At 31.8% G+C, this 24,525-nt stretch overlaps 1 protein-coding gene across 1 annotated transcript in view; it reads right to left on the bottom strand.

The window, feature by feature from the left end:
• The window catches only part of LOC143067604 (uncharacterized), a 126,812-nt gene extending 109,092 nt beyond the window's left edge, over window positions 1-17,720 (bottom strand). The window contains exons 1-2 of the mRNA XM_076240970.1: window positions 17,533-17,720; window positions 14,807-16,607 (exon numbers count right to left, since the gene is read on the bottom strand). Coding sequence (XP_076097085.1) covers window positions 14,807-16,154 — 1,348 coding nt within the window. The 5' untranslated portion in view covers window positions 16,155-16,607; window positions 17,533-17,720. The remainder of the gene's footprint in view (window positions 1-14,806; window positions 16,608-17,532) is intronic.
• Window positions 17,721-24,525: the final 6,805 nt, after the last annotated feature.

Below are 24,525 nucleotides of genomic sequence, written 5' to 3'. Positions count from 1 at the left end.
GATGTGCAACACATTTAGTCTTGTTTTTTTGTTTCGAGATATACGTATTGCAACACTTGGACAGGGATGTAGTGATCGACTAAAACATGTGTCAGTCGTTGATGTTTGTCAAGGCTATCATCATTAGCAGCCACGAGAAGCGGATCAAAGTCCGACTGATTCCTGTTGCTGTATTTAATTATCTTTTCAATATCAACCCAAGAACGTGCTGTCAATAGTAGGTTTGTACGAAAAAAAACTGTCTGTATGTAAAATCAGACGATACAACAACATTTGTATAATAGTTCACGTATAAAGTGAGTCACTATATTTGTATAGATAAGTAAGATGTTTTTTACATAGTGGTAAAAGCAACTTACCTTACCAGTAGTCAACACGTCTGTGCTGACATGAATTGTCATTGATATGTCAAATTTATAAATTAACTGTTTACATCACTTTTTACTTTTTGAAAATTAAAGCTTTTGACTCCTAAGGAATAAATTACCTTAGCTATATTTGGCAAAACTTTGATAAATTTTGGTCCTCAATGCTTTTCAACGTTGTACTTTATTTCCTTTTTAGCTTTGTTTTGTTTGGAGTGTCACTGATGAGTCTTTTGTGCATCTGGCGTAAATACAAAATTTAATCCTAGTATCTATGATGATGATGAGTGTATGTACAAGTAAAGCCGTAGTACGTGGCATCACAGTATTGTGGCTACGACAAATAAAACATATATGTATATAGTAATCTCCATTAATATTTCATAAAAGTCTACTAAATAACCTGGTCGTGTATTTGTTTGCTGCATGGTTAGACGATTTATTGTGCTTTGTATGACACATCGTGTATGGCACATGTGTACGGATTTATATTCTACAACAGAACGTGACACTATTTCCAATGATTAATTTGTATTTTTTTTCCAATTTCAAGTAACTTCAACTTGATGTTCTTTTATTGTAAAAATATAATCAAAATAATGCAATAAAACAAATACTTGTATATTTTCTTTATACATATTTCTATATATTACAATGTTCTGGTTAAATAAGGGCGTACTAATAAAATTCTCCTCTTTTTTTTTGCAGGGAGATGTTTCGTAGAAGACGATGAAATAATAATGATATAAACTCGTGCTGCTGGCTATTTAGAGCAAATATTTATTACGTTTTAGAAATGTAGAAACTAATTAAAACAAAAGAATCGATTAAGCATTACGTCAGTGTTAAGAAACATCACAATTATTGAATAAACTTTGTAATAAAAAGCAACACGTAATGTACAGTTCTGAACATGCTTTAAATATTTGCCACAGAACTTAAAAAGCAAAAAACAATCAATCATAATCATTATGTTTCGTAAATAAAAAAAAAAAACCAATATATGCTAGTTTTCTTTTTTCATGTTTCGAAATTTTGCACTGCTTTGAGAATATTAACAGAAATATAAATTTCTTTATTTAGCCTTATATCTGATATTTCTTTTGTAGACGACACGCGCGTCTGGTGTACAACATCACAAGTCTTTATCTTTGGCGAGCTTTTTTTAAACTCATGTTAAGTATTTTCATGCTACCTTATGTATGGAATCGAACTGAATGACAAGTATATAGTCGGAGGAGAATCCTGTTCATTTGGTAATCTGAATCGTTCACCAGTTACCTTAACCTTACGAAAAAAAAAAATTGCCATCGAAAAGTTATAAAAAACAAAGGTAAGGGTAGTGAAAGAACTGTGTGGCCATTCTATAAGACGTTAGTAGGAAGCAAATTGCTCTTTGTGCATTCACTATATTCAATACTACCCATGCAACTCGTACCGACTGTGCAAGAAATGCAATCGATGTCTACTAACATAACTACACTACTAAAAAATAGCGACACAAATAATTCTTTCAGTGTTTTGTATATGTTTATTTTTTGTGGATGCGTTTGTGTAAGCACAATTTATCCGTAAAATAAGATTCTAAACTATGTTTTTTATTGGTTCCATTTTAAAATTTATTACTTTCAAGACAATTCTAATCTTTCTTAAACGACTCAAAATGAATGCTTAATTTGTTGCCTTGTTCTTTAAATTGATTGTCTGATAGACGTTAAAATCATTTAAGCGCCTTTAAATGGTACACATTTCTTGAATTTTGTTTCGAAGTTCAATAGTCCTAGGATCATTTAGAAACTAAAGGTTTTGACACGCGAGTGTTCGAGATTTTGTAGAACATCTTACAGCATCTACATACAAGTGAGGTTCCACTGTAATATTTTTCTTGGGTAAAATGAATAGTTATATCAATCTTTTGTGGTCTGTATTTGTCTGTAAGAGTAATTGCGTGAATGGTTTCGTGTTATCGTGTCCGATTAGGTAAGCAAATCGTATGATGCAAGACATTGTAGCATATATGTGTGTTATTATGCGCTTTTTCTCTAGAGTTGACCAGTTGATTGTATGTAGCATTTCAGTGATTGGGCTGGTGTTATGTTACCTAATGCAGGTGAACCTAGCAGATCTACGTTGGACCGTCTTAAGTTTTTGTGTTTGTGATTTGCTTTGCCGGTCCCAGTCGCAGCTTCTATATTTTTCTAATTGTTTTGTATTTAATGCTGTCATCTTTTAATAATCTAAGTGCGCTGTGTCATGTGCATTCACTGAAGTCATTCCTTTACATATAAGGAACAAGATAAAACTGAAACCGTCGGGTTTTTTTTAATATATTATCAACCCAGGACCTTTTCTTGTTCGTGATTGTCTTCTGATTGATTTTTCTGTTGATTGATTTGTGTATTATGTACCCTTCTTTTGTTTCAATGCTAAACACATGGATATTTTGAAGAAAACCCACGATCTTTCCCCATTATGCTCTTATGTTTAACAATTATGTATATAATATACAGAGGATGCCCATATGCAGTGGTACTAATTTTCCCTACATAAAGGCAACAGTGGTATACCACTGTTCAAAAGTCATAAATCGATCGAGAGAAAACAAATTCGGGTTACAAACTAAAGGAAACACAAAGTGTAACAAAGAGAAAAAACGTTTGCAAAGAGGTGGTGCTTGTCTTATGTTATTAATATGAGTTTATGAAATATGGGTATATTTCTTTTTTATGAAAATGCACCTGTCCGTGTTTGAAATGGTGTATATTTGTGAAATATAAAGACATATGAGGTACCAAAGGAACCAATCAGCTACTGCCTAGACACATTGTTACATATATACAGAAATATCAATCAGGTGTCATATTTAGGGAAAATTTTGATAAAATATTACGTTTTGTAATTTATTTTTGGCGAAAATAACACTTTTCAAACAATCTTATTTTGTATGAATTAGCACGTAATACAAACTCCTGAACAGTCACTCAGACTTCGAACATTTAAAAAAAAAATTCTTATGTCCTATAATAGAATAATAACTTGGTCTTTTTTAGTTACAATGAGTTAATAAATTGCAAATATTTAAAAATAAATATGATTTGTAACTGGACTTTGTTTGCAAAATAATTTAAGAAGAGGTTTTATATTGAAATATAATTACTCTTACTACATTTGTCTCTCAATATGTCAACGGTACTTTTTTTAACAATAATTGTAGGTTTTTTTTTTAATTTAGTTCAATATGAGCATTCATAGATATTCAGGTAAATGAGGATTTATCAACTCTGAGGGAAATCGCTTCTGTATTTACTCATCATAGATACCAGGATTGAAATGTTGTATTTGCTCCAGACGCATGTTTCGTCTGAAAAGACTCATCACTGACGCTGGAATAAAAAAAAGTTAAAAAGGCCAAATTAAGTACGAAGTTGAAGAGCATTGAGGACCAAATAAAAAATCAAAAAAGTTTTGCCAATTACAGCTAAGATAATCTATTCCTGAGGTAGAAAATCCTTAGTATTTCAAAAATTCGAAGTTTTGTAAACAGTTTATTTATCATTATAACCATAGCAATGATAATTCATGTCGACACAAAAGTGCTGACTACTGGGTTGTTGATACCCACGGAGGGGTGACCCTTCACCAGCAGTGGCATCGACAAAGTGTATCTGTCCATTAATATAGTATTTCATTTATTTTGATATCTTATAAAATGACCGAGTAATAGCTATTGAAATTACACAATCTAAAATGTCCATTCTAATGCAACAAATTCGTAACGTTGATTTTGATTGGATAACGTCACTTATTTACATGGCATCAAATGACAATTGATGCTATGGGACGTAGGCGCAAGCGCAGATGGCATATGACAAATTTTAAGTACATGTTTTAACGTTGTTTTCAGTCAGTTTCACTAGAATGGAGATAACCATATTGAATTTTAAGCTCCGACGGCATCAATTGGGGATTTGATGGTCGCAAATACCCGTTTACTGTCTCCGCTAACGCATCGCCAGTAAACCTAATTTGCAACCATCAAATACCGATGCCGTCAGAACTTAAAATACAATACAGTTATCTCCTAAGTGTTAAACTGTTGTGCTACCTAAATAACTACTGGTAAAAAAATTGTTGAAAAGGATAAAAATGATAGTTATACAGTAGAGAGACAACTTTTGCACAAACGAGTCCTGTGTTCTACTCAATAATTATATAATAAATAACGTTTGCGTGTCAGGAATAGAAATGTTCAATTCAAATAATTATTGAAGACAATGATTCTTTGACATTTAAAATGCTTAAATGTTATATGTAAACACTCTTATGTAAACAATAGATCGCTTTCAAGCCGACTTAGTGACGGAAATATATGCGTTCATTCACAATAGTTTGAAGTGCACATTTATTCTGTGTCTAGCTCTTTAAACTGGAAATTATCGTTTCACTGTCTTATATTTATAAACTGGATAGTATGGACCCGCTGTCTTAGATTTATAAACTGGGTATTAGCGTTCTATCACTTTTTTGGATGGCCTACGTGCATTGTGATATATCTCAACCCACACGAAAGGAAAAAAGAATCTTTATTCTATATCTAGTTTCAAGAATAAATATCACAGTGCGCAAGGAAGGCAGACAAAGTGACTATTTTGTTCAATATGCAAGCAAAGGTTTATGATTTATGAATGACAAATATAACTAAAATAAAAATCTATAAACTAAGCTGGTTTTTAAATCTTTAAGTTATGATCGCAAAAAGACGATGTTCATTTAATTACTTTTCTGGTGAATTTTCTAGCATCTTATTAATAAAACGTTACCTGTCAACCTGCTTATATTACCTCAGAAAGGTGGATTTTAAAGGGAACGTCTAGAATAAGGTCAACTTTGAACGGAAATTTACTAGTTAAGTTGAGTATATGTTTGAAAAATTGAAGATGACTTTACCCTTTGAACTATATACATATAACTAATAAACCCTAGATTTCTGTATCATTGATATATAAACTATGCAATTGAAAAGGGTGTTTATCTCTGTTGACTGTCAACATCTGTCACCAAACCATTTCAAGTTTTGTAATACTATTGCATTTTACTGTTAAAATCAATATTGTGTTATTAATACCGTCATGCTGACTTGGTAATTGTTTACTTTTGGTTCAGTGAAAATCCATTTCTTCATGCCACTACTTGAATAACAAGTTTTAAAAAATCAGATTTAACAATAACATCATTTCTCATACACAAGACAAGCGATATTTGGCTCACATCAAGCGACATAAATACCAGAGAAGAATCATAATTCTGAGAGAGATCGAAATAATGAAATTGAGAATGGAAACAGGATATATGTCAAAGTGAAAATAACCCGACAAAAGAGCAAAAATGCATGCACATGCTTTCAGTTTCTTTGGCACTTGTCTAATGTTAAACATCTTCTTGTATTTTTTGTTAATGTTTTGGTTAGCCGTCTTATTGGGGATGTTCATCACATCTCCTTTTTGTATTCATCTTGGCAAAAACAAAACGATAACACATACCTCGGACTGTATGAAATATATCAGACTAAGATAGAAAACTTATTTCAACCTATATCAAAAGAAAAACAACGTCCAAATGTTGTGACTACAAACGTTTTGATATGATAATTATTCTACAAGTTTCTCTCTAAATCTAAAGACTTACAGCATCGGACAATACTTATTATTCATATGTCGACTTTTCTAACATTATCAGCTTTTCTCCCTTACCATGGTAATTTTCTAATTATTTTCTGTTGAATAATTATGCAAAAGATTTAAGCGATGACGAAGAACAATTTATCGTTAAAATGTCTTCAACTGAAGTGTGGCTAAATATTTGAAATACATAGGGAAACTTATTTTGAATGCAATAGCTTTAATATGGCTGTTTTGCATTTCGATATTGTTTGGGTTTTTTTTTTTTTGCAATTTATGTGCCTGCTCTTACCAATTAAATTCCTGTTTCAACCTTGGCTTTCAAAGTTTTAGTTTGAGCGATCTGGGTAAAGTTAAATCCCGGAAATCGCTTTAGACAAATACATTTGATTTTCATTTTTTCAAAAAGCTGTCTAAATTTTTGTCTTAGGTCTACATATTATTTTACCATCTTAAAGCGTAAAAATAGCTTTAAAATCTGCTAAGTATAAGATAAATAGGAAGAGAAAGGATATGTTATTGGTTCCCAAAGCTATTTTTATAGGATATGGGTTGGATGTTCCTAGTTTTGTGGTAAACGAACATAGGATTACGAAAACACATAGCTGTAGAGTTATTGGACATATATATTACATGGAGCTTGCGTACAAAGGATATAAGTTGGATAAACATAGGTTATGTGGTGAATTCACATAGCATACAGTATGTATTTTGGTGTAGGATATGAAGTTAATCATAAAATTTTGGGAGAGAGGATATCAAATTGTTTACATAGTCTCTTGGGTTTATGTAAGAATCATATCGGGTTGGTGGGAATACGATGTTGCTTGAATTACATGGAATATGGGTTGGGTGTGCACAAGATATTGTGCCATATACATATGTAAAAATTGTTGTTAAAACAACACGCAAATCGTTAACGGAGATGCACATACATACAATATCATAACTATTAGCAACAGGCGAAAGAATGCTACTCGGCAATCTTAAGATATAGTTACTCAGGGTTTTTTTTCCATTTTTAAATGCGTAAAGTAGGGCTTCTTGATTTGATGTTCATTGAAATATTTCTGTGTTGATGACAGATCGACAAACGTCTCTGTTAAATCGTTCACTTTCCCTGTGCGTATAGACAAAGATTTAGATCCTATCACATGACATAAAATGTCGTTTTGTTATTTGAATCGTTGGGCTGCTGTGTTATTTACATTTGCCAACATCTCGTTTTACTATTTCTGAACTTATCAATAGCAAGTTAAACCGTATGAAGGCCTCTTGATTGTTTCTTTGGTTTGTTGGTTTGACGTTTGTTATTTCCTTTTTTCATTCCATAAGGCGTGTTAGAATACTGTCAATATGTTTTGTAATTCTATAATCAGCTATCATTTCAATGCCCCAAAGAGAGGCTTTTATGAACAATTTTATTTCTTTTCATTTTATTTTTGTGCGCAGGTTTAATGTTTTGCTTGGTACTAACAGCGGAAGGAGAAAACTATTCAATTTGGACCAATTGATTATACCGAATGTTTCGTTTGAAAGATTTGTTTATTCAGATTTAATTAGCAGTGAACAAATTAAAGACGGATGCTGAACTATGTATCTCTATATGTAGCCATCAGTGTTTTATATCTGATTGAATACGGAAAAATCTGCCTTCGTTAATAAAGAATTTATTTTGTATGCAATTTCTATTTTCTGACAAAGACATCTCATATGGTTCCCTGTTCAGTTTACAGACACGTATGTCGTATAAATGGCAATATCGATTCATGGGCTATATCAGACAGAATACCACTGCTGTAAAGATTTTATCCTTAAGGAAGGAAGGAAATTCGTTCTTCATTTTTACACAATAACTTATTGGTTTATTTCCAATAATTGTTTTTATCCAATAAAAAGGATTTATTTAAGTGTCTGCAACAAATGTTCATGCATTGTGTCCGTTCGACCTACAACCTTTAAGACGGGAAAGTGCGGAAATATTAGCAGAAATATGTATGATCAAGTTTAATGAGAATATGGCGTCGTTACTTGTATTACTCTGGAAGAGGTTAGATTATAAAGGGTCATTACCTTTTTTAAAACGTCATATTGTTGATTGTGCTGACCTATTCCTTTTTATTGAATAAAATTCAAACTTCTGTTTCACGTACTTTGGCCTTTTGAAGACGTAATTTCTATATATTTAATAGTTGATTAAGTTAAGATGTATTATAGCTACAAACGACTCTAAGTCACGCATTGTTGCATGATTTACATTGTTTCTTTTATAGCCTTAATTGTTCTTTTTATGTACAAACTTCCTCACAATTTATCAAAATAACAACAAATATCCCAAAAATAAAGTTTAAATAAATTATCATAAAGATTTCAACAAAGCTAATGATTAAAATTGTATAAGGTTACCGTTTAATTCAAGGGGTACATACATAATATAGTACCTTATTCATTTGCGGTCAACCTTTCCTTACGATCATTTTACGAGTTTTGGGGAATAACTGACCTCTCACACTCACAATAAAGTTCTTAACTCTCTTTTGGCGGAACTATTCATCCAACAGTTGAGCTCAAGCTTAAACTATCTTCATATAGAAGGTAGCACATTTTAACCCACTTTCAATTGAATTGCCTTTGAATTCCAAGTATTCAGTAGTAAATTTCTATATTGCGTGTTTTACTTTAAGACCTGTAAACTATTTTTGTGTAATTGAGAGGGGGGATTCTGTCGTTAAACATAAGTTACATGTTTGTAGCCTGGCTTTTCTAATGGGGTGGTACTTGCTACTTACGACAGGGGCTTTTTGATGACCGAATCTATGTGTTAATCTTGAATAATTCCTGCTTTCTGGCAATTTATAATACATAAGATGCAGCTAAAAAAAATAATCGACAATAATCTTGTCTAATGGTTTTAACGGGATCAATGTTTCGTAAAAAAACAACCCCTGGATTGGTTTAGAGGAGTTGGTTGTTGGTCTGCGATGAACACCGGTATACTACTGTTGACTTTATTATTCTCATGTTATTATGTTTCTAAACTACATGATATTACATCGATTTGTTCACTTGCAGCAAGTGACGTCACTTAATACGAGTTTGGTGACGTTGAATCAGACGACTTACCGACTGTCACCTGCAATTTATATTTACCTGCAGTTGATATGAAGGTAATCGATGAGCTTTACAACACCGTTAATGTGATGAACGACACTGTAATAGTTATTAATTGAAAAACAATTTAGCTATCCTACAACATTTAACGAGATTTTTTTTTAGAAAAAAATAATTTCGTAATGTTCTCATAGGTGTTGTTGCTGTTGATATCATTAGCGGTAACATATTGATTTTATTATTGCTTTGAATTTACATTGTTGAATGGCTTAATGTATTGAATATCGAATTAAAACATACTGATCAGTCAACGAGTGTAGCGTATCGAATTGGAAAATTGAATTGTGTCAAACAACTGAACCGATATGCTTCACTTAATATTGGTAAACATCATAAGGAAAATAGAAGTGAATTTTGAAAAACGTGAATACTGAGGTTTTAGATTTTATAGTTATATTTTTGTTAAAAATTCAGACAAGAAAGTTTAAAATTTCTTAAAAGACATTTGCGTTGATCATTGCTGTCTCGTTTATGTTGATCTTACTTAAAAGACCCTATACGTTGTAGAACACACACCAAAAATCCTTAAAAACGATAACAAGTAAAAATTCCTGTAGTTCCCACCAATAGTCGATCCTTTTTCTTATGTAACGTATTTATCAAATCAATTTAAGCTGTATTTGTTAGCACTTTCCTTTTATAGTCGAGTGACATACACTATTCTTTTTAAAATATTTTTTTAAAAAGTCACTCTCAGCAATGACATCTATCATAGTCATGACTAATACATTTAATTTACAGTGAGTATATAGGGTAGATTTTTTAAATTGTTTTATCAACTTACTCATTCTAGAAACGAGCAAAATATGTGTGCATTTACTTTAAGAATTGTGCCAAAAATGGCATGCATGAATTGTTTCTTAAATCTTACAAATTTAATGTTGATGTAATAAAACTTGTAGTATCTGATGCATTTTTCCTGTTCTGGTGCAAATTATCAAATGTTGTAATACATGATTACACCAATTGAAAAATTAAAAAAGGTAAAAATCGTTAATGCGCATGTATTGTTCTGTTATTAATTCAAACAAAGTAATGTATTTGAAACATTACATAAAAGCCCACAGTTGTATAAGAGAAGGTCACATTAATTCTTCTAGTTATGTAACTTGAATTAAGTCAGTAAAAACGCTCTATGATTAAGGAAACACATCATTATTTTGTTCTCATACGCAAACACTTTGCACGAATAACTGCTAAAGTTTAATACTAAAGGTTCTCCATATAAGAATGTGCATCCTTGGCGTTATTCTTGATTCAAAGATTTTATTTGTATTTCGTTTCTTAACCTTTCCCACTAAACAAATATTCCCACGCACATCTTATTGACATATTTTCGAGCTTAATTAAATACACCATATGCACTTTTCGAAAGTTAAGTGTCCATCAGTATTCCTCGACGTCAATTATTGGAAATTTGACAATATCAAAAGTTTAAAAGAAATTACCCAAATGTTCGAAGATAACGTCGAAAAGGTCAATAAAAATTAATTAATTAAAAACTTAACGTATAGTATACGTATTATAGAGTACTCAAATTCCCTTTGTTCATCTCGATCAAGTACTTTAACAGTTCAACTATAAATTAACTAAAACAGAGTTCAGTATGTATTTTAGTTTCGCCATGTTAGACGTTGGAGAGCTATTGATTTACTATCAACCCGACTGGTACCTAAATACACATTGTAAAATATAGGTACTGGTCATTAGATAATAGATCCTATTGCTTAGAGTGTCTTCATTAGAATGTATGGCAATAAGGATAGCGTCTGTCATCAAACTAAAAAAGGAAATAAGTACAGCTTAATTGGATTTGGTATTTTCGTTTCAGAAGATTGAATTTGTATCTATTGTTGAAGGACACCCCCCCCTCTTTTCCCTTTTTGGAGCTACTGGTGTTGGTTTTATTTATAATGAAACCCAGGTGTTCTAGTACCAGTTTAGAAAATAATTGTACAATATTTTATGATTACTCTGAATACATTACGGAAAAGAAAAAGTAAAAAGTCAAGTTATCCAAACAACTGATTTCAACTAGTTAAACAAGTGTTTCACTACAAATTCCCAGATACAAACAGACCTCTCAATTCCCTCAAATGTGTAAAAGGTGTGAAACAGTTATCCTGGTACCTTTGATAACTATTCACACATATGGTACTTTATTCAAACCAAACTGTTGAGCACTGTGATACCTTAAAGTTCAAAACTTTGTATATTGTACTGGTCACAAAAAGTGTGACGCTAGTATCATTTCATTCATGTATAGTGTATGCCTCAAATCATTTGTCACTTTCAGCTTATGTTCTATTTGTTTTGGGTGGCCAAATTTAAAATATATCCACAAAATACAGATAAGGTGAGAGACTTCAGCATATAATAAATTCGATAGTATTTGACCTTAAACTTTTTTTCTCTAGAGCGTAAATATCCTATATAATTTACTACTGCATTATACTATACGTTTGTATTCTGGTTCAGTTTTAAAATTCTTGTATCAGGGGTTATATGTATCTTGTTTTGTATGTCAGGTCATCTATTGATTTAGTACCCACATGCCCGATACCCACATATTCGAGACAGATCAAATATACAGGTTTGGTTATAAACAATGTCGAGTAAAATCTTTTAACTAGAATAATATCAGATAAATATTATAAAACGAAGTACCTTCATGGTGTGTTTTTTAACTGACAGTTTATCAGTATTTTGGTATTGATCTTTATACAAAAGTGCATACATAGCTTCCCAACACTTTTTCTTCATATAACCTGCCTGATTTTTTGAAATAATACTCCTAAATTACGTGTTCTTACGTGTAGTTTAAGAGACAATTTGTTTTACAAAAGACTGTAGTAATTATATGGAGATCGATGAACCGAAAAAAGATGTCCTCATTAATTAATCATTTCGAAAACTTATCAGTTGATTTATTTCTGAAAATGTATACTCTCTTATTCATAAGGCTTATTCACTGTCGCCGATGTTTTAGAAACCAATTAATATTTTCTTTGTGTCAATTTTCAAGTATATCAATTAATATTGATGTCAGTTAATGTTAAAAATTTCATTAAGTATTGTTTAATATTCATGGGACGGCATGCTATCCATGTCTTTATAAAGGATGTTTCTAATAAAGGAATTAAAAAAAAATGAATCTACAAATTTAACGCTGCGCTCCATATATCATTAGAAAGAATGTTCATAGCAAGCAAATAAATTTTTGATAAAATCGATTTTCATCCTGAAATAATAATTTTATATTCTCAAAGCAATTATATACCATGAAAATTGCACTTATCGTCAGTAATTAAAACAAAGTTGACTATTTTACAGTTATTTATACAAAATCAAGTTATTACTCGTTTGGGATTACTTTCTCTAATTGTATTGGTTAGTATAGTATTTACGCCTAACCCTATAATGAGGCTTTCTAAAACATACAGAAAGGTTTTATTATCATGACTTTGGTAAAGGTTAAACATTAGAAAATATATAAACTGAAAATTGCATTGATAAATATGTCGTGTATTTGAGGGGGGTGTCCCCAGAAATGATAATATGTTTGAATTCCATGTTTTGGTTGCTGAATGGGACATTTGGTGTTGATAACATACATGAGTATGACATCGAAATATTTCATTATATTAGCTATTACAATTAAAAAAAAAGCATGTCTTATATATTATCTTGAATTTCTACTCGCGGAAGCGAGTCAACTAATGACCATCAAACAAAAAAGGAATAGACCTAACACTATGAAGTTTCATGATTTACTGAATTCCAAAACATGCTCAGAACTAGGTGAGTTGTGTTAACTTATTCAAATTTAGATCAACAAAAAAATGAACTCTTCTTAGTAAAATGTTTCTATCTACTTTCGTACGTTATTAATGTAAATGTGTTGAAATCTCTGTGATTTGGTTCAAGAAAATTTAGATGTATATCCAGAGAATATATCGTTTTAGAATATCTACATTTTTGGACTCAAGATTCTTAATAGAGTAAGTGTTATACATTTCAGAGGTTTAGCTATCTATAAAACCAGATTTAATCCAACCTTTTCTACATATGAAAATGCCTGTACCAAGTCATGAATATGACATTTGTTATCCATTCGTTTGAAATGTATGAGCTTTTGATTTTGCCCTTTGATTACGGACTTACCGTTTTAAATTTTCCTTTGAGTTCGATAGTTTTGTTATTTAACTTTTTATTGCTGGGTCCTCTAAGTATAAGAAAAAAACATCCTTACTTATCTTACTGTCTATATATATATATATATATATATATATATATATGTCCCTTTTTCGTTCACCAGTTATTGTACTTCACTTCCTTTTCAGATGATTCAAGATATTGCGTCAACATGTGTTTGTTCTGCCTAACAGAATGAAATTCCCCTTGAAACTTCGTTATGAACAATGTCATAATATCTGTTCCTATTGGAACAAATAATCTATATCCTTTATTCTGTTAGAAATGTATACTGTAATATTTGTTCCAGTAAAATTAACATTACAGAACATTTCTTCCACTTGGAACTTATATTACGACGGAAATTCTATTTCATGATAACTGTACACTTCAATATAATACGTGAGCATGCTTAAAGTGTGTTGTCATTTTCATTGTACTGAGAAAAAGCTTCCATAAGTATGTCTGTTACGTATTCATTTTACCTTTAACGAAATATTATTAGTATTAAACTCTTACAGACACACTTAGGTGTAAATAACCACTAGCAGAAACTAAAACAAGTGTTTGTACATATTTTTGAGACATAAATCAGTTTCCATTGATAAGTTAACGAGTGACCAATATATCTAGGTTGATATGTTACAATATACATTTTAAGAAAAATAAAGTCAAACGCTAAATTCCTCTGAATATTGAGACACTTGCAATTAATGTAGTCTATGAACTTAGTATTTTTCGAATCTGAATATTGACAAGCGAATAGTCGCTGAATGTATGGCGAAAGGGTTACATTATATCTGGTCTAATGAGAACTACCTGTACTTAGATGAACTGCGAGACTTACTGAGTAGTAAATAAAACGTTGCACCCTTTGCGTATGATAAACCTGTTCACTATGATTTTCAAACATAAACAGAAACTTTATTTTTTCGCCAAATCTTTATATAATCATGCAAATGTGTCACATGAATGAGAGAAATCAAACCTGAATATGCAAGTGAACAAAGTCCCATAACTCTGTAAATGATAAAAGTTATACATATTGAAATATAATGAGAGCGTCAATAATTGGAATTATTAACTATATAACAAAAACTAAAGATAAAGATGTTGTCAGACGGACGTACAATGTCGATTCTACTATTGACAATGTTCTGTAAATCTACTAATGTCAAAATCGTACAAAGCACTCCGGGGTTGTCTTTTTGAAACCGACGAAATCTTAAGATTTTGTCCAACTTTTACAATGTTTAACATGATAATACAATCAGAGAGTTGCGATATGTGACCTGTCGAACAAACGAACAGACATACAAATGGGAACTCGGACAACGATTTACCGTATTACGTCTTACATTTTAAAGATATATATATACTAGTAATGAACATGCTTACCTTGGAAGTCTTTTCTAGCAGCACTTATGTTGGCCACAATATTTGAAATGTGTCCTAAAACAGTCGCAAACAGTAGAAGTCCAAAAATCATCTCAAAAATTATGAATGAATAATCCGATACGGTTAATGGTGTTGGTAAGTTACCAAATGTAGTAAGTGTAAGTGTACTCCAGTATAGTGCATGTAAGTATTTCTTAACAGTTGATCCATCGTCTTTTGGCATTGTCCATGTACTAGATGCGTTTTCATGTGTTGCAACAATATTGTACAGACAAGCATTCCAGTGGAACAGGGCAAGCAGATAATGCATTAGAGTGACTGTTCTCATAGCGTTTGGGTAATTAGTATGCCTTTCCGTTCTGTCTAAAAATGCCCAATATCTATATACTTTCACTAATCTAAAACAACGCAAAATTGAGCAGAATCCAATTGAAAGATAAAGAAAATCTAACGGTAACAAACATAAACAATCTATATAAAACATAGTTGTATTCATATAATGTATTCTTAACTTAATAGCATCTGTCTGTAGAACTCCGTCGTCTAAATATCCTGTCCGGAAGTGAAATACTATGTCCAAAATATAAAGAAGATCTGCCGTGTAATCTAAAGCGAACCAAACACCGTAATTTTCTGTATCAATCTCATGAAATGCATATCTATATATAATAACCCAAAAATTATAGAGAAATGCTAAACTGACCACTGATGACCACCAATAGGCTAGCCGCCCTGATGGGTCAAAAACAAAGGTCCAGTTACACCCTTCGTGATCAGAAAGGGTTGTGGTAGTTTCCAACCTCTCTGTTTTCACTATTTTGCTTTTCTTTCCAAATTTACTTTCTATATCTTTCTTGCGCAGTTTTCGTATTTCTCTTGGTGTCATGACCTCAGAAGATCTTACCTTTTTCATCAAAGACAGATCTCCTCGAGCAGAAAAACTTTTTGCTCTTGACTTACTTCTGTCAATTCTACTGCCAAATAAATCCATTAAACTTTGCTTTGAAGTTGATCTTGATTTTTGCTCGACAACTTTATTCGAGTAAACAGGAGACGATAGACTGATTCGTCCTCCTTTACTGAGGCGTTCTCCTATTGACATTGTTCTGTCGCGTGTATTTATCACCTGAAATAATCCTATTCCACCCGAAAGTATATGAGGTCCATTTGCTGTGGGCTTTCCGTATTCTTTTGATTCTGACCTCTTGTTATCGTGTTTATCGTTCCCCATTATTGCAATTTCTTCCAGTTCATCGTCAGTGTGTTCTGTGTCACCTTTTGAGCAAGGTATATATTTCACTGCTACATTTGGTTCGTTGCCTTTTCCTTTGGCCGCAGAACTGGACATATTTCCTTTAATTGCCTCCAATCAGTTAAAGCTTTTAATTATTATTATTAACTAACTTTCACAAATATCAACTTCCATCAAAATTGTGTTATAGTATTTCACATCATATTACGCATTGGTTTATTTCTCTCATCCTCATGTATTTTGTAGAAAAAAATATCCTGCTTTAAATTAAGTAAGTCTGCCATTTCGCACCAAAGAGTCAGTCTAAAGAAGGGTATATAGCTTTTGTATCTAATAGCATTTTAATAAACTTTCATTTATTCCTTCAAAGTAAATCCATGCCACGAGAAAAAGGAGAGAATAATTTGAATATTTCTTTTTGTTTTCCATTCCACTACATAATTCCGCATCATTCGTCAATGGTCTTATACACTTCTCAATCTGTACATTGACGTTAATCCGATGCTAGGAAATTGTTATTTGTTGTCTGTGATTCCTATTATCTTCTTTCTGTAACATATGGACATGTAAAGAGGTTCATTTCCATATATAGAAGTTATATGAAGATGAAGGCATGTCTCTCTTGTATATGTACATATCATAAAAATAACTTCAATCATTCAATAAATTCAACAGCTGTGAATAATGATTTTGTGGGAACATAGGAAATCGACAGTATTCATTATGGTAATGTTACACTGTGTTTAGTCGGAATTATCTTATTTATAAGCTAATCAAATAGCTTGGTCATTTAAGTTCACATTAAGAGACCAGATACTTGAATATGTTTATTGTATTGTATATTATTCTATATAGTATTCTAATTCTTTGTCATCAGTTATTGAAAATTGCTTAATGTATGTATGTACTTAATTTATTATAAATATGAATTCGACATAACGTTTTGTGTTTTATTGTTTCTTTTAATAACTTAGTATACTAATGCGAAAAGAAAATCCTCCCCTTCGACTTAAACGTGTAATTTCTTCTAGGTCCATGCTCTTCTGTAGAAGATGCTTCAACAGCTGTCGTGAAAGCAATTAACGTTTTAATGTGCAACATTGCACCATATCATGAATTAATAAAACAAATCTCTAGCAAAATTATTCACGTTTCTACAATTTGATGTCTTTCGGAATGACACTTACCTTATTAAATATTTAAAAACAACAAGAGCAATTAACACAATAGTCGGCATATCAAACACATTTGTTGATAAATCGGTCGCCTTCATCTTTTACGGAATGTCAATTACCATGATCATGAAGAAAAAACACATAAAACTGTTCCGTTACAAATACTATGAAATTAACAGTCGTAGGTTTTATTTTGTCCCTAATCAATTTCACACATGAAGCTGAGATAATTAAATTCATACTTGCTTGAAAATAGATAAATTAATAGTATTGGAATAATTTTTAAAAGACATACTCACATATAAGGATAAAGTTTTCCGTGTCGGATCCAATACGAAGGAAATAGTAATGAGCCATGCGCTCAGTCAAAATCGCCTTCATCTTCACATATTGATTTTCGGAGAATGTGTCTCGGATCAGCATAGAATTCAGTTCCTTTCCTCTCGAAGATCAGCAAATACAAACAGTTGGAAAATGCTACGGAAATAACGGTGATTTTTGTAACCCAATCTTCTATCGATTTAATACAACTATTATTGAGTAAAATTGTCATTGTTTAACATAAATCTGTGTATATTTTGATTAGCATGAATGTATTCATTATTGACAATTTTTCTAAAAGAATCTTCTCAATTTGAGAGTCAATAAACTAATCCAGAGGGTAATTATCCCGTAAAAGACTACATACTTATTAGTATAACTAAATGATTTGACGATATAATTGTGTAAAGAAACATTTTTACCATATGTGTTTTTCTTAAACCTTACACTTTTGCAAGTAAAGGACATCTGACATATTTACTACACGGAAGTTGTAAAGAATTATTTTTAAATTCTTTTACATGCAAGGCCGTGCGCTCGACAGATGATAAAATATAGACAATCTTAGCATTACCACATCTCAGCATAGGTCTCTTCTGCATATGTGAACACCTCTGCAACCTAACCAAATATCTTCATATCTTGGCTTCTAGCATGTGTTGCAATATTTCTGTACTTTTAACTAGTTCGCTGGCTTCAATTAAAGAACCTGATTATCAAATTATGTAATAAAACAACGGAAAATAATGAAATGAATTATTTGTGGAGTTTTAAATACTCTTTTGGATGATAAATTACTCTCTTTTCATTTGTTCATTTAAGTTGGTTGACAGCATCACCCCATAAATTAAATACGACCATGCAAACATATTGAAATTTGAATAAATTTGTTCTAAAGGGTTACCTACACAAGACTGAATATTCTTTGAATATTATTTTCGTATGATCTACACCAATAAATTAAAACACAACTAAATATAAAAAGTTTCTCTACAGTAATATGCACAAAGTCTTTTTCATCTTGTTGATATTTTGGCATTACACAATGGCGTTGGTTTTTCCCCTCAGACTGTGTATCATGGCTGTACACTAAATCCATTAGATGTGATCTGATTGCTATTTTATTCTTGGAAAACATGGTTTATTTATAAGTTGAAATTGGCTTTGAACCAGCATTCAAAAATTGCGGGTACTGTAAGATCGGTACCTTGTCTTTTGTCTTTTTGTTTGATTTTATGTGCGTTTTTTTTTGTTATGGGTGCTATACACATTTTCGTATAAAAAAAAAACTAGGGGTTATTCCCCGACTAAAAATAGACATGGAGGGAAGTCCCTTTTTATCAACATAATTGGTGAAAAAGTATCATGTTTTTTGTATTGGATTGTAAAAATAAGTTAATAAGCTTCAATTAAAACAGGTTGAATGATTAAAATAATTTTAATTAGATTAAATATACATGTTTTGAGGGGAGACCACACTGTAAACATCCGGGTTTTTTGGCAGTGAAAATTGAAAACTTATTTGCAGCCACTGTAGCTCTTTTCGGAGCAGGCGAACGTACCCTGAAGCATGAATTTTTTGAAAGACCAGGTCAAAATCTATGAAATTCATACAGTTTTGATTATAAAAAATGCGCATGTATCATGTCTTCAAGGGTGTGCACATGACCTGATTTCAGTTTTTTATGCATAGATTAGGCAATGTTTTTCCCATTTTTCCTGGATAAAACTTTTTGAAACTATTAAAAGTACAATTTATTTTTATTTCATTGTAAACTAGAGAAAATTCTGATTCTAGTGATATCTAGTTCTATAAAAGTATCTTTATTAACATTACCACCACTAAGGGTCAATTATACATAGTCCCTAAAAATATGACGTCATAGAAAAAAACTGTTGATTGCACCCTATGTTGTTCTGGTATACAACTGTTCCAGTTTAGAGGGTTGGGAGCCGACACACACGTTTAAATCAGCCATATTCTGTATATGTCATTCCAAAGTAAGGACCTGCTTTTCATTGGTTGCAGTATGTTGTTGTCTGTCATTTTTTCCGTTCTTTTGTTTAGCATTAATTGGACCGTTGTTTTTATTTATTTGAAATGTTTCTTCTTTTGCAATGCCGCACACTTTTTATGCGTACTACACGATATGAGGTTTGCACATTGTTGAAGGTCGTACGATGGTGAATTTTACTTGTTAGCATTATCGTTATCGGGTTTCTAGTGAAAGTTGTTTATCTCATTGACAATCATACCAAATCTTCTAATTTCTTATTTTCATAAGGTGGTAGATTATCTATATATTGTTCAAGTTGATGGACTTTTGACCTCATTCCCAACTTTTTATTTAGAATTAAAGAAGCAAATATACCTTGTCTAAAAGTTTCGTTCATTCCAATTTTTTAGTAACTTATACCCTCTTTCCTTCAGGAAACGCCACAAATCAGCCCCCTCTGAAAAACCAACGACTTGTAATGGACCTAGCATTGATACGAATAAAAGTGATCAGATTAAAGAAACAACCCCCGACTAACATATAAGAACAAACGACATTGGTTTTGTAAAACAATCAACACGTAAATTAACAAACGAAGAGAACTTTAATTTGATAAGAAATCATTTCCAACCTGGAATAAACTATAACTTTCCTATAAAAAAAATATGCAGGAAAGAACAGACTGTTTCAGCTGAATTGGCTAAATCGCTATGATGGGCTAGTGTACTCACCTTCACAAGAAGGAGCTTACTGCATATACTGTGCTCTGTTTGGGGTTGATAGTTTGGGAACATTATCATGCAAACCACTAACAGATATCGCACATGCAAGTACAAGACTTAACGATCATTTCGGCCGTGATGAGAAATCATGTAAAAAAAGTCATACTGAAGCTAGAGCAAAAGCTCAACTTTTTCTTGACAACATTGAGCAAAGGACTACTGATATTCAAACATTTATTGATAAAGCAATGAATGAACGTATAAAAGCAAACAGAACTGTTTTGAAATCTATATGCAAGTGTGTTTTGCTTTGTGGCAAACAGAATCTTCCTATAAGGGGCCATAAAAAAATTGAATTTTAATTTAATTTTAATTTAAGATTTTAAAAGGTGACCACCCCCTAATAAATTCCTGGATCCGCCCCTGCTTTGTTTAACATTTTGATCTGATATTATTTTTCTAATATTGGGTATTAATATTGCTCTATGGTCGAGTTGTTGTCTCATATACCCATTCTCTATTTCCATTCTTTTTTATGACCTACGTTTTGCATAATAATGATCTATTTCCGTACAGCGCATTATGATCATTAGGTGTGGAAAATTTCTCTAAAATAAAAATTTCCAGATTTATGCCCCAAAATATGTCCATGTTTGGCGTCAAAGAATTGCTTAGCCTATATAATACCATAAGGAAAAATAAAGAACTAATGCGTATCTTATTGAACGATATAAATTTACTACACATTTTACCAAACATATGAACGGTGTTTTATAATATTGCTATTGATCTCAAAATCATAGTGTGCAACATGGAGGAAACCCTAACTTATAAATTTTAGAATATAACAACAACAGAGCATAAAGAAGGAACAGTCTATACTGTATAAGGTCATCTTTGAGAGAGGGAATAGCACTCTTAGTTATATTATCATTCTATAATTTTATGGACTAGAAATTAACAGCCATTTGTATCATTTTAATCTTACCAATTCTGAAGCTCTTGATACTATGCATATTCGTGGTTCCTTACCCATTCCAAAGCCCTTGTTACTTTACAGATGGTTCCCTCTGTGACTGAAAGTCCAACCGTTGCGACCCTAAACAAATGGTACATGTCATCACCAAAGCGTATTGGCAGCATTAATACATACCGGAAGTGTCTGAAATTCAGTTCATTGACAATGCAATGTTATTATAAGACCATGGATGCAACAAATTTTGTCATCTTTCTGTTCATCCTTTCTTTTCTTAGTTAATGTTCAAAAGATGCTGTGCATATTTTTTGGCTTCAAACCTATACGGAATAAAATAGCATTTTTCCTTATAGATAACTGTAACATAAGAAATAGACCCATTCTTTAATAATCAACGTTGCGTGCATCCGTTTGCAGTCAGAGATGCTACAATTAAGTCATATGATAGATTTAGCGTTTTACGGCAAAAATTCCAGTACCAACCTGATAATTGGTACTCCTCGAATTATGGTTAAATAAACTATATGGTAATTGACTTTCTTGCATGACACCCACTTGCACACTAGTGATTAACTCGAAGATTTTACACTTGCTAATTTCTTTCACCAGACAAACAGAACAGGATGCCTTAAACTAGCTATTTGTATTCGGTGGCACGCCATTCTATTAGCTGATTGTATGCTGAATAATACATTGTAGGGATAGTTTCAAAAGTAAATATTGTTTTATCTCTCCACAGAACGTTATCCAATAAAACAAACTATCAAATTGAAATTATTTCTTTGGTTTTTTATAGTGTTGCAATCTGAAGAGGAGAAAAGAAATAAGAAGATCATAAAGGACAAGATTGTCAACGTGAATCAAAGAAATGAAAACTTTTTTAAATCTTCCTTTTATTATTGAATCATGATACATGTGTACAATAACCTTTATGCTGCATTTGCAGTAGCCAATCTGATGAGAATCTCATTCTGGTTTAGGAAGCAACATTTCGACACCACGAGATTTAACCATGAGATTTAACATGACGACAAATGACCCGGATGAATGTCACGATCAATCTTCATATTCAATTTCAGACATTTTCCATGATCAGAGCTTTAAATCCTTCAATAGTTGCAATGCTCTTATATAATTCGGGAAAATATATTGACAATTTTTTTAATTAAAACAGATGAATGGATGAGAAATAGGAATAATAAGATTGTCAATTTTTAATTTACATGTTTTACTGAATGGACATTATTAATTACAATAAATAAATGAAAACGTAAATAGGGATGTTTTATTTCATTAAGTCTCAATGCATGATGTCTGTTATTAAGATTTTAAATTCAATTTGTTCGATTAATTATATTAGCACGACATTGTCAATTGAGATACACGTATCTTCAATTTCATTAAAATGAAATTACAAAAGTACAAGAAAGTACAAATTCTAACATTTAAATGAAGAATAGTGGTAGTCAATGTATTTAGCATTTAAAGAAATTATTGGTGGTACTTTATGGGTATGTACTTTATAGTTTCATACTAATATATATTTCATTCCGGGCCCATTTATAGCGATAAGGGGTTTGCTCATTGTTGGAGGCCGTACAGTGACCTAGTTGTTATTTTCTGTGTCGTTTGGTCTGTTTTGTGAAGAGTTGTCTCATTGGCAATCATACCACATCTTCTTTTTTATAATAACGTATAAAAAATAGTCGCTTTATAAATTGAATAATGTAACTAATTTTTAATATACAAACAATGTTTGAATATTCAATTTTATTAAATCATTATTTCTCGCAAACCATTCATAGATTTATGTGTGTTTATGGTTTTTTTTTTTAAATCTCTTAGTGCGTCTTCAAATAGTTGCTGTTCTGAAATACAAATTAATATTAGGTGCCCATCAATTGACCTTGGAAATGCTGAAAACACGTTCAATTCAATTTGTCGTTTTCAAAAGTTGCCTGGCAATTTGACTCGAACCCGTCATCCCAAAAATTTGACTAAAACAAGCTGTAAGACTATAGATTGTTCGAGAAGATGTATTCAGCGGATTATATACATTTTGAAAAATATGTTATTAGCGATAGTTTTTTTTACTGAAGATACGGTACAATATATATGATATATAGCGAAGTTTATCCAGGAATCAAGACAATACCAAAAGCTGTCGATCTATTCTATTGCACTTAGGGTTGGATAGATAGGACCCCATGGACAGTTGTTGTACACTGATTTGACATCCAGACAGTCCAACTCCGTCGTGGTATATCACGTCCATGTCCAACAGAACGCAGTTTACATATAGGCGATGCTCATGAATTGTAAAATGGAAATCAGGTGACTTGGCATTTCACGGTAATATATAGTTCAACATTTCAAATGCACTCTTGTAAAATTATAAAAACAAAATGCAGAAATCTATATATCTTTATAAACCATGTCCCTTTCTTCAAATTGTTTCTCAACGAAATCTAACGAAAAGTCGTCGCAGGGGGAAATACATACATATGGGAATCTTCAAAACTATCGTGAATGATCTATGGCTTCAACTTATGAAGTTAACGTGCTTTACAGGGAATATATTACAATCTTCATATAAGAAATGAGAAACCTCTCATAAACATAAAAAAAAATGGAAGACATAGTTCTTGAAAACATCGGAGATACCTCACTCAAACATTTAATTGTCTACTTCATGAGTTCATCGCATCTTGCATAAATAGTGCTAATGAGTTCCTTGATAGATTCTCACTGATCTACATAACTTTGCACAACACGAATATGCTACAATTACAGCTATTCTGCGATCAATATTGCACTGCAATTAAAGAATAAACACTAAATGACAAAGAAGGGAGATAACTGTGATTTAGAAAACATCGTCTTGACACAAATCAGTGTAGTAAGTCAAGTTAAAACACATTATTTGTTGTTGTTTTTCCCTCAAAGGGCTTCGATCAGTGTTTCAACACACACAAATGCTAAAATATTAAAAGATCCCAAAGGGGAAACCAACAAGAAGATATATATCTATCAAAAAAACAACACCGTCTTTACAATAAGAAAGGATGAACTAACAAAACACTTTGCAAAATACAATAGCCTGGGCAACGTTGCACATCTACTGTTAAACTGAGACATGAACTGCAGTGCACAGGAAGGTCATTTCTTGAACTACTACTGTGGTAACACCCTTTGTGGTGCTTCTGAGAACCAATTAAGATCCGATAATATGTCGCATTCTATTGAAAGCTGTATAAAACGTCGAATGCTACATTT

This window comes from Mytilus galloprovincialis, chromosome 3 (assembly GCF_965363235.1).
Source record: "Mytilus galloprovincialis chromosome 3, xbMytGall1.hap1.1, whole genome shotgun sequence".
In the NCBI taxonomy this organism is placed as follows: domain Eukaryota; kingdom Metazoa; phylum Mollusca; class Bivalvia; order Mytilida; family Mytilidae; genus Mytilus; species Mytilus galloprovincialis.
The sequence above is the reverse complement of the archived record's forward strand: the minus strand, read 5'-3'. Positions and strand labels throughout refer to the sequence as shown.